Raw genomic sequence first — 12,157 nt, forward strand, 5'->3', positions numbered from 1 at the left:
TTCCACAAACGATGTCGAAACTTACCAAATCACGTCCGAATAACCTGAAATTTTACACACACGTCATAAATGACAACACGAATGACAGCACGAACCTACTCCAATTTCTGAAAATCCATTCCGACCCCGATATCAAATTTTTCACTGCCGACATAATCGCCAAATTACCAACTTTCGCCAATTCAAACTTAATTCCGCTACGGACCTCCAAATCACATTCTGGATGCACTCCTAAGTCCAAAATCACCTAACGGAGCTAACGGAACCAACAAAATTCAAATCCGAGATCGTTTACACATAAGTCAACATCCGATTGATTTTTCCAACCTAAGCTTCTAATAAAGAGACTAAGTGTCTCAATTCACTCCGAAACCACTCCGGACTCGAACCAACTAACCCGGTACATCATAATATAGTTGAAGAACACAAAAAGAAGCAGAAAATGGGGGAACGGGGCTATAACTTTCGAAGCGACCGGTCGGGTCGTTACAACTTTATGTTGTCCAAATTTTTCTGTATCATATGTTTGACTTTGCCATTTTAGTTTTCAATCTTGTCTTTCCTTTTCTAAATGTGGATGTCACAGAAGCGGTCAAAAATCCAAAATCATACATTTGCGTAATAAAAGGCCAAAAATAATATATTACGTAGGCCATATAAGAGAATTGCGACAAGGATGAAGCTCTGTTCAAGATCTCCGTAGGGTCCAAATCTTATTCAATTTTTTCTTCTTCTTTTTAAGTCAATAAGTGGCAAGTGCAGAATAATATTACCTCATAGAACTTGCTATGGTCCAAATCGTGTCTAACATTTTAATAATGAATAAAAAATTATATTTTTATTCAATTAATTTGCATAAACAACTAAATAATATTTTAAATGTTTCAATAGAAAGTGAAAAGGGTAAAAGAAATTAAAAGCATATTGTAAAATAAAAAATAAAGAGAAAAATAAAATAGAGCCTAAACGGGACATCTCTTAATAGGACGAGGCGGGGCGGGATAAAATTTTGACAAAAGGGTAAATGGGGCAGGACGGGGCGGGTCAAAATTTTAGCTGGTCAAGGCTTGTCCTGCCCTGCCCTATTTACATTCCTATTGCAGACATACATTAGACATGACACATATCTGCCAATCCATACATTAGACATGACACATATCTGTCAATTAGATCGTACCTTAAGATATAATAATAATATCTAGTAAATAAATATAGAATCATGACAAGCTCAAAGACACGGTCTATGTATTGGACCATATTCATACCTATATCACATTCATTTGAAGTTTTCTTTTCTTTATTTCATTTGAAGTTGGTATGTCAAGGTGTTAGTAGTCTGGTTGATTATCTACTAGAATTTTTATATTATCGGTAAGAATTTAATTATTCACTTTATAATCTCTTTTTCCATTTGTCTTCCGGTAAAAGGAATTGGTGGGTCATCAAGATGAGACTGCGTAGGAGAAAGCTTCTCTATCTTTTCTCTCTCCCAAAAGTATCTAGTCCTGGAAAAAAAATGTTTTAGTATTTGGTGGGGTGCGGAATTCACACCAATGACTGCTTCTTCCTAAGCTGGGGCTCCCCCCATTTTCTATGCTCTCAACTTTTATGACTAGTACTTAAAATATTCTTTTTCCCATTTTCTTTATCGTCCCCCCCCCCACCCCCACCCTACGCCCAACCCGGTTTTCCCATCTCTCATACTTTTTCTTCATTTTTCATGTTCAAAATCTCTGCTTTTCTTCTGGGTAAGCCCTAATTTCTCCTCTGATTCACTATTTTTCTTTTCCTTTTTTGGCTTTGTGTTACTTAATAATCTTCAATTCTGATGTTATTCTGCTTATTAACAACTTATATTTGTCAATTAATTCCCAAAGTTGCTTCCTCTTTTGCTACTATAAATAAAATTTCATGTCTTAGCGCGTTGTCTTTTCTCATTGCAGCTGGAATTGACCCTTTATCCTCTCCTTTTGTTTTTGCCTCAGTTGTTTTTTGCTTAATTTAGGAGATCGACTGTGCTACTGCTTCTATTAACAAATTGACGATCGGTAGACTGCACCCATAATCTTTTTGGTGTGTATTTTCCTACTCCTTTTCACAAAATTATTGTGCTTTTTTTGTGTGTGTATTGTCAAATGTGCTCTGTAGATTTCATAGTCTAATAATTTAGCTTCCTGCAAAAAATGCCAGTTCCTTTACACCTGGATCCTCTGTGAATTACTTTGCCTTCTTTTTGGCTAATTGTTCAATTATAAACAGTTTAATTGTTTTCTTGCTCCCTTTTGTCTTCTATCGTCTTATTAAACTTTACTAGGGGCATGATGATCTCTATTCTGTCAAGACTTAGATGAGAGGATCAGTGAGACTTTACATTATGAAAACTTTGGCAATTGATCAGTGGTTAGAATTAAAAAATGAACCGTCAGCTTGATCAGTTTGCCATTATATTGGACTTTCATGGTAAAGATTATGGGAAAATGAGGAAGCTGGAATGAGCACCAACTGAGGTTAATTCTGATGATCCTTAATCTGTGAAGCAGCTATCCAGAAGAATGAGTTATTTGAGGGCTGCCCTATTTTCGAAAGAAAACTCTGGATCGCGATTAATGTTTCTATAGTGGATAGTTATTTCTAAACAAATAATCCATGTGCTTGTTAAAGAAGATTGGTAGCTTAAGCGGATGTCCTTTGAATGGTGGCTGTGGTAGAGAGGGATGTGTTTGGATAATTTTGTGCAACGTTACTACGTGGTCGTATTCATAGCAGAATTTGGCAGCTTAAGTGAATTGGCAATCATTGTCATATAGGTCAACATAGAAAAATAGCTGCATCAGAAGCAACTTGATTGTGTTTTGGAAAGGTGATACTATATTCAATTTTAATTTTTTTTTGTTGTATTACCCAGGGGTAGGGTAAGGTCTGCGTACACACTACCCTCCTCAGACCCCACTTGTGGGATTCAACTGGTTGGTTGGTTGTTGTTGTTGTTGTTGTTGTTGTTGTTGTTGTTGTTGTTGTATTCCAAAGACTGAGGGTACTTCAAGGAGGAGAAATCATTTAGATGAGGAAGGATATCCGCTTAACAAATGAAGGCAGCCCCATCCAGAACCAGTCAAACTGAATGAAAACCACAAACTCACCAGGAGAAGGTTCTCAAACTTAGTATCTATTCTGCCTTTGGAAAGAAAAACCTATGCGAAATCTCAGTGGCAAAGACGGTAGCCTCCATCCTCAACTTTCAACTTCCCAAAACACTCAGAATATGTAATAGATCATATCCACCAAACTGACGTGGATTATGCATCTCCAGCCTTTTCAATTCAAACAAGCTTGTTGGTTGTTGTTCTTTAGTTGTAAAATTTTATCTTAAGGTTATTCTGGAGTTATTCTAAGTAGTAGCCATCAAATATGCATGCATCATGCATGAGCATGCAAATACATCATACATATATCTCTTCTGTATTTTGCGCAATGTTTGGAGGTAAATGTCATTGTAGCTCGGTAAAGAATAGGGGTTATAAATTAGCCAGCCAAGTCCCCCATTGCTGTTGAACCATGTACGATTTGTAGTTTTGAACTAATTCTCAAGCAGCAGAAGATAGTTCATCATGTCTAACTCATCTGAATGTGGCTCCTCTTTCCACTTGTAGTTTCTGTTCTTTCCCTTGTCCAAAACATTACTTTTGTGCAAGTTTCAGTTGCTGAATATTCATCTGTGTTTTGATTTCATCTTGCACTCTCTGTTTTTATGCAGATGGATGCAAACTCAGATGCTGTTTCACCTGAATTTTCTGATTATGTGTTTGGCCACATGAGTAGCATTTTGGCTGTTGGCCAAGCTGGACTTCCTCCTTCATGTGCTTTATGTCATAGATTGTTGATATCAGATAACGAGGCTGGTGAGTTTGAAGCAATAAATATATGTGCTGATTGTAAATTTTTACTCCTGGAGGATCTTGGGACACCCATGCGAGATTATCAAAGGAGGACGCCTGTGTCGAGAAGAAGGTTGTACAGTAGTTCTGAGTCAATTGAGAATCTCTTTTCTCAACACTTCTCACAAATGATAAATTTGGCAAGGCAAAACCCAGCCAATGGTCTAGAGCATGATAATCAATCAATAGAAGGAGATGCTGGTTTAAGGTCAGTGCAGCACACCAGTTCTCGGACCACTCCAAGTGGGTCTAGGAGGTGGAGGAGGGTTCATTCTGACACTGAAAGTGATGGTGCTGATTCTCTATTTGGGGAGACTGAATCAAATGTCACCTTCAACGGGTATAGGAACTTTAATAGTGAAATTGAGTCCATTTCTTATAGTGCTTATGGAGGGAACTCTGATGCTTCTGTTGATGGTAATAGTTACCTTGATAATGATCATTCTGCTCACTCAGATGAAGGAAGTGACTTCGAAACTGATACTGATATTGACCCAATGGGTGCTGGTATGTATCACTGGGACTCCGATAACGAGGAAGAAGAAGAAGATGACAATGAATTGGAGGAGGTTGATACTGATGCTAGTACACACTCTGGATGCTAGAGCTCAACTTCAAAGGTCATTACACCTTAATGAAAGCAGTCACCCTGGAAATTGGCCCAGACAGTTACGTTCTCCTGAGTTTCAGGCTACAGTTCGTTTCAGAATTCCCGAGGGCAGTCGAAGACATGTTACTGACATGTCAGCCAACTCACAGGAGTTAGAACTGCGGACTGATTCCAGTGACTATCTTGATGCTAGAACTTTCGAGGAGTTACTAGAGCATCTCTCTGAAGCAGATGGTTTAAGAAGAGGAGCACCACCTGCAGCTGTCTCTGTTTTAAATCATCTACCACGTTTGGTTGTTAAAGAAGACCACAAACAGCTTGACAGTTTGACTTGTGCAATCTGCAAGGATTCTCTTGTTGTTGGCATAGTTGTAAACCAACTTCCTTGTTCTCACCTGTATCATCCCTCCTGTATTTTGCCTTGGCTAATGTCAAGAAACTCGTGCCCCCTTTGCCGCTATGAACTTCCAACTGATGACCTGGAATATGAGTACAGAAAGCAGAGGGCCAGTAGCAATTTGATGGCTCACGGAATCCCACAGCATGAAATAAATGAAGATGGTTCTTCTAGTAGCACTGATGGTGAAGAAAATGATGAATTTGGTCATGGTGGAGCAGAATCTGGGGAAGTGATCCATAATGACGCTGTCAATGAACAATCTGGTAGTGAGGGTACACGAGGAAGATGGTTTTTTGCAGCTGCTGCACCTGTTGTCGGTGTTGTTGGAGTTGTTCTGCTGTTGTGGTTAGGTAACCCATTGATGGAGAGGAGCCTTAGTCTCCCTATTTTCTGCTCACAAGGGAGACGTACAAATCAATCTTTTACCTCTCAGCAGGTTAATAACCAAAGCAGGAAATGGTGGTCTCTGTTTTAACTTTTTATTTTTTAGTTTTGATCCGTCTGTTTTAACATGTTACTGATCATTAGATTGGTAAAGCTTCAAAGAATAGGTTTTACTCGGTGAAGAAACCTATTCGAGGCACTATATAGGTCCTATGTTGTGAACACAGCGGTTTGTATTTGGATCTTGTCGATCTCATCAGTATTCAATGTGGGAGCTTATTCTGCTCTTGAATAAATAAGGGCAGGTTAGATGACCTCGGTTGACATGCTAATTTGTATTTACTAGTTGATTCGCTTTTCACATTTTCATTAATATTCACCACCCAAAATTTGGACAGATTCTGAGGGTTGCACATCCTGTGGTACTACTGACTCCCAGCTGTTATATAGTGGTTAAAATGCTTGAGATCTTCCCATTTACAGCCTTCTCCAGAACGTCAAGCTTTTGCCATATTTGAATTATGATATTTCTGTTCTGAGTCTACAAAGTGGTGCTCAGTCCATCTCTGATATAAACTTTTCTGAGTTAGCACAAGTTGCTTTTAGAATATGAAGCAGCAAACAGCGGATAATGATCAATATCTTCACTATCAATAATTATTTATAGTTGTAGCTGGTTTTCCTACATAATAAATACATCTTCTCGAGTAACTATTAACAATGATGGCATAGAAGCAGCAACTTTGGATAAGCTGGAAGAATCTTAGGAGAGGAATATAAAATATCTTCATCAAAATCCTTCCTTCGTTTATGATTCAAAAGAGTATGTTGAGATAGAGGGTTATCCATCCGGCCATAGAGAACACAGCAAAGATATGAACCCAGAACAAGATAGAAGCTGCCTCTTTCCCACATCCTCTCAAGTTAGCAACAGCACCTACCAACCAGACCAGAAATAATCGAACTCAGTATACAAATAATGAGGTTTTTAATTGATAAGTAAACAGTATTCTTACCAGAAAGTACAGATGTGGGCATAGTGTGCTGGAGAAGTAAAACAAATCTGAACATTTTATCATCAGTGGGAAGGAAGCCAAGCTTATCAGCTAACATAACTATGCTAAGCCCAGTTGGAGGAACCAATAGCAGCCGCCCAAAAATAATGGCAGCAGTTGTCTTTAGACCAAGCTTTGCACTTCCAGTTCCTGGTCCTGTACATGATTAAATATTAAGCACATGGCATAAGATATTGACACACGTAAATGAGCTTTATCACGAAAAAGGTAAAAAATGAGTGGACTCGCCATTAACAAGGTTGCCTCCTAAAGCCAACAATATGCAGGGAATCATGGCGTCCCTGGTAATAAGTAATACAAAGACATCACATTATTTAGTTCACTAAGCATCATCATACTCATAAAAAAGGTTCTATTGACATTTACTTATGTGAGAATAGCTTGAAGGATCAATTTCATATGAATAGCTTAGGATGACAGAAAATCTTAAGAAACAACATAGATGCCATTACTGCAGGAACTTTTGCATGTAGTGCAAAACCTTAGTAGCTTCATAAAACAAATTCTGTAATGAAATCAACTTACCCAAGAATCAAACAGCTGTCAGTGAAGAAGTAAAATGGAGCATCAGAAGTAAATATCTGTCGCCTTAAGACTGGCACACAGCCTATGATAATAGCTAGGATCTGTTGAAATGATAAACAATTCATATGCTCTGAATTAATGAAATACTAAACAACATAATTTCCCAAAGTTCCAAACATTGAAAGTCCGTCTATCTGAAGAACAGTTAGATATACAGATAAAACATTTGTTTCTGAAAATTTAAGTTACATTAGAAGTGGTATATCTGCTTAATAGCATTTTCGCAGTAATTTACACATCAAGCAGCAAGTCGAAGCTGTTAAATGAAATTTCGATAGTACCCCAAGAAGACCATACCTAAACATTTGGTCAGTAAGAACCCATGGTTCAGAACTTTGTGATTAAGGTTATGAAGCTCTTTTATTTCTAAATGCTAAGTTGCTTAGACTCGGTTTGCGGGTATCTGATACGGGTGCGGATCTAAAGGTCGGATTCTTAATGATCTAAATTTTAAGATTCGTAGGTACGGATACAAGTGTGGGGATTCGGCTAAAAATAATTCAAATAGCTAAAATTAGATTAATAAAAATGTCTAAATTATGAGACATTATGTGGAAAACTTACAAGGTATTCCAAAAAAGAGAAAATATTGATCAAAAGAAGAATCCAAGTAGATAAAAAGGAAAATGACTGATAAAAAAATTTCTATACACAAGGTATTCTATTTTTTTCAATTTCACCCTATCTTTTGTTTTGATTTAAAAAAACATTGTATCCATCTCGAATTTCTCCATCGATTTTGGTCAAAGTACCCAAAATTGGTTGACCAGATCTGGTACGGACCCCACACCCACACCCACACCCATGTCTTGTCAACACAACACCGAAAGTGAAGAGTCCGAGCAACTTAGCTTAAATGTACTGGCAAAAAATTGCCTATAAACAGAAAGTGAAGCCTTCCCAAGCATAATATCTTACAAAATATGTTAAACAAGTAAGAAAAAGCGTTCTTCAGCCGAAATCAATTTGTAAGATAATTTGTCAGTGAAAATATTCTAGACCCCACTTTGTGAGATTACACTGGATTTGTTGTTGTTGTGTTGTTGTTTTGTCGGTGAAAATATTCATTATGGAGCACCAAAATGAAGTCAGTTGAAAGAAGTGAAATCATCATGCATGTCCATTCCAACATATTGAACTTACAGAAGCTATAATGGGGGGTTGAATGATTTGCTTGAGTTTCAGTTTCTCATAGAGAAATTTAAAGAAACTTTTACTCTGCAAAAAAAAAAAGAGACGAGCAATGAAACCGTCAGTATCAGTACAATAAAATCAAACTTGGATCACTGAAATCCATATCAAAATATTAGTATCACATTGCATTATGAGAATCCAGGATCCAGAAAACAACAGAAAGATTAATTATCCTTCATCACTATGTTGACATCACGAGAGAGATTGGATCCTTTCGTGTTGATCCAATCATCCATCAAAAGTTCCCCAGCTAGTTTGGGATTCCCCAAATTGTTTGCGACTGAGGCATATTTATTATTTTTGTTATCACTATGTTGGCATAAAACAAAAAGATATGAACCTACGGCAGCATCCAGTCATCTATCAACTGTAATTCAACCCCTAAAAGCAATGAAGAGACACCATCAAAGCCTTCATCTTATTGGTCAAAGTGAAAGGCTACAGTCATGCCTCAATGTACAAGCAAGTTAAGGTTGAATTTTGAAAACCTCAAAATCATAAGTTTAATATTCCAGTGAAAATCCATGATTTACGGATATGAAATTTGTAGATTACAGTTAAAGTAATCACACATTAATTTTGATTCATCCAGAAACACCTAAGCGAGAATTTGAGATGTACTAAACATGACTCTTAGATATCTAGCTATGGATTTGAAATCCTTATTCACCAAAAAAGTAAATGGTCTAGATTTTTTAAAAGTCAATTCACTTCAAACACTGCAAAAAGTGCATGTGCACCTAAATGTGAACTGGTTGCACTAACCACCACTCTTGGATATCTAGGTATTATTAGGAGTCCTAATTCACCCAAATGTAATTACTCTAGATTTTCAAACTCAATTCACTTGAAACATTGCAAATCCAGATGCACCTAAATGTGAAATTGGTTTGTGATTATCTTTATTTGAATTAAGTTCTCTGAAGAGTAAAGGAGCTTTTGATGGTTAGGAGAAGCCTGAGTGCCATAATCATTCAGGGTCTTTAACAAACAGCATTTTCTGTTTACAAGAAGCTATACATGTTACTAGAATAACCGAGGAATATCGCAAGAGAAATCAGTTTACGGCATGCTTTGAACCCTACTACCAAAATTTTAAAGCTCTTCTCCGGTTGCATAAGGGGCAATCTTTTTTGTAACAATGACATTATTGGCAAAGGGGCAATTTATCTAAACATAGCACAAGGCAGTCTCACCTTTTCTTCCGTTGAAGCACTTGGGCCAGCTGTTGTGAGTAATGGAACTTTCTCTGTGGAACTACCCATTGGATGGCTATCTTTATTAGGAGTCTTGATGTGAATATTTCCATCTTCAACATCAAAGGTACCTTCACGAGGAGGTGCGAGCATATGAAATACATAGGTGTACACGACAATTGCACCAACCTAAGCACAAATAAGACAATGAATCACTGTTAACTTTGGCAAAAACAGTTTTGTGTACTTCAAAAACGTTTATAGAAAGATTCAGGAGTCATTACTTTTAGAGCTATGTGTTTGACACAAACTACTATACTATATTGCCTAATAATTTCTAGTGAAAACTCTGGGGGTTCTATCTTTTCAGGGGAAGGTTTGACAGAAAATGAGAAGCAGGACAAGAAGACCCATTGGTTGGTCAAATACACTCCAAAATGAACACGAGATTTCTGCACTCCGGTCAGCCAGGACATAGTGTGAATAAGAAATTTAAACGATTTAACATGGAACATGGCTCAAAATTTCAAAAAATAAATGAATCAAATGTTTTGGTGTCTAAATGCATTAATAATGTACACATCTCCACAAGAATCTAGACTTCGTACACAATTGATGCTTCTAATGGAACATAGCTAATAGGATATCGGGAATATAGTGATAGTTTTTGCGTTGTCCTTGATGTTTCTACATCTTCTCGGGAAACTGAGATATCCACTAAAGTATGTTTCAGTCAGACACGAGAATGCGTCCAAAGTTCATAATGACGGAAATGCAAAATAAGTAGTAGTAGAAAACCTCAAAAGTGTCAAGAAAGAAAAGATGTATAGAACTACATTAATCAAAATGGATGGCAAAGATCCAAAACATTAATTCTAAAGTATTGCATACCCACTGGCCAAATGAGATGTATGCATTTCCATCTCGAGAGCATTTCTCATAGTCACCAAAAGGATTTTCTTTATCTCGACATAATGCTGCAATCAGGACTAGAGGTACATTTCCAATATTCCCTGCATTACAAGTGTAAAAATTCATAATGCATCTGATCATGTAATGAATTCCAGATGCCAACACATATAAATAGTATAAACAATTTACAAGCTTATATGTGAACTTTCAGCCATATTACAAATTTAGTTATGTTTTAAGCATACCATACATAGAAGGAACCTTTAACTATTATTATGACGTTAGGTGTACTGTAAAAAGAAAGTTGTAAATGCACTCTGGACACTTGAATTATATTTTCTCCAACTACCAACTTCAGGCAACCATACTACTAAATGCAGTTAACTCCATAACCACCAATTCAGAATAATTATGAGTGGTAACAAGGGAACAGCACAGCACTTACCAATTCCAATCTGTATAATGGTAAACTTGAAATACGGGTATGGTGGGCGTACAATTGTGGCAACAATTAAACCTATAATAGAACCAGATATGGTGGCAATGACAACGTTTACAGGGATAAACCACCTGATAAAATGAACGAATATCAGTTGAATCCACTATTTTGGAATTGCGTTGAGAAGTTTGTATTCAATCCTTACCACTGAAGCAGTTTCTCAAACGTAATGGCTTGTCCAAGTTGAGAGAACATCAAACATGGGAGCAAAAGTGAAAACACCAACTGCATAAAACCATGTAGTGACATCAATTGGAGATTAAAATGAAGCAGTCTAAGTGTGTGTGTGTATATATATATATATGTATATATATGTGTGTGTGTGTGTGTGTGTGAGAGAGAGAGAGAGACAAACATCATATACTAAATTATGAACTCAGAAGTACAATGGTGTTAATAACTTTAAAGATTGTACCATTCCTAGATCCGGCATGCCTACAATGTATTCCCTATCTAATAATGATCGATCGATGATATAAAAAAGAACTAACCCCATCTAAAAGCTTCCTTCCATTGGCTGGCAAAATATTAACATACTTGGAGGCCATGAGAAATCCCATGAAGCAAATGGTAAAAACTTTTGCTATGGGCAAAACAGCAATCCTAATGGTCCCCATTAAAGACTCTCCTCCTTGCTGCGGTTGCAGAAGAAGCTCCATCTTTTCAGGCTAAAGATTGAGATTCTTTTACAAAGTTTAATTTTGGTCGTAGCACTCCAAGAGCTTTGCTCCTTTCTGCAAATAATTAACAAACAATGCTCCAATTACTTATCATTCTAAATCAAAGGTTGATTCTTGGTCTGTTCAATTAACAAGCATCTTAATGATAAAGAAAAGTTAAAAACTTAGGAAAGGGTTGTCAACATAAAAAGACGAATACTGTTGCTATAGATTCACAATTGATAGATGTTGTAGAAACTAGTGTATGAAAAAGCAGACCTACCAAAAAGGGGAATCTTTCAGGCCATTCAATTCAAATGTAGTCTATTATTAGTACTGACATGCAAATAAGAGTTTCAAGTCGTGAAAATAAACCCACCAAAAGAAAAGGTGAGGACGAAGAAAGAGGAAGGGAGTTCAGAAAGCAATCATCGAAAAGGGTATACTAAAGGAGTTATTTGTACAGCTTCGCGAATATTCATGACAAGAAAATGATGCGAACTGTCATTCAAAAGTTAAATGATTGATGTAGAAGTTTTAATTTGCAAAGGTTTGGACATATAGTATTTGAAGGGGGAAAAAAATTAATTTTTGAAGTTTAGTTGAGAAATTTGAAAATTAAAATTGTACTCCATCGAACACGTACTTTATTTTAAACAAAATGTTTAGTTTTGTGAGGGAAAAAAGTTTCACTTATTGAAAACTCA

At 36.7% G+C, this 12,157-nt stretch overlaps 1 protein-coding gene and 1 pseudogene across 1 annotated transcript; one reads left to right on the top strand and one right to left on the bottom strand.

Moving 5' to 3' along the window:
• Window positions 1–1,625: 1,625 nt before the first annotated feature.
• On the top strand, window positions 1,626–5,625 carry LOC107764589 (uncharacterized; annotated as a pseudogene).
• A 318-nt stretch (window positions 5,626–5,943) lies between these two features.
• On the bottom strand, window positions 5,944–11,948 carry LOC107768583 (protein PIN-LIKES 6-like). Its single transcript, XM_016587704.2, has 11 exons — window positions 11,734–11,948; window positions 11,283–11,525; window positions 10,937–11,016; window positions 10,738–10,862; window positions 10,272–10,393; window positions 9,381–9,569; window positions 8,134–8,208; window positions 6,931–7,031; window positions 6,634–6,686; window positions 6,346–6,540; window positions 5,944–6,266 (listed from the first exon to the last, which is right to left on the bottom strand). Exons 2-11 carry the CDS (start codon window positions 11,448–11,450, stop codon window positions 6,145–6,147), a joined length of 1,230 nt encoding a protein of 409 aa, XP_016443190.1. The 5' UTR covers window positions 11,451–11,525; window positions 11,734–11,948; the 3' UTR covers window positions 5,944–6,144.
• Between the last annotated feature and the right edge of the window lie 209 nt (window positions 11,949–12,157).

The sequence above is a fragment of the Nicotiana tabacum genome, chromosome 2, assembly GCF_000715075.1.
Source record: "Nicotiana tabacum cultivar K326 chromosome 2, ASM71507v2, whole genome shotgun sequence".
Lineage (NCBI taxonomy): Eukaryota > Viridiplantae > Streptophyta > Magnoliopsida > Solanales > Solanaceae > Nicotiana > Nicotiana tabacum.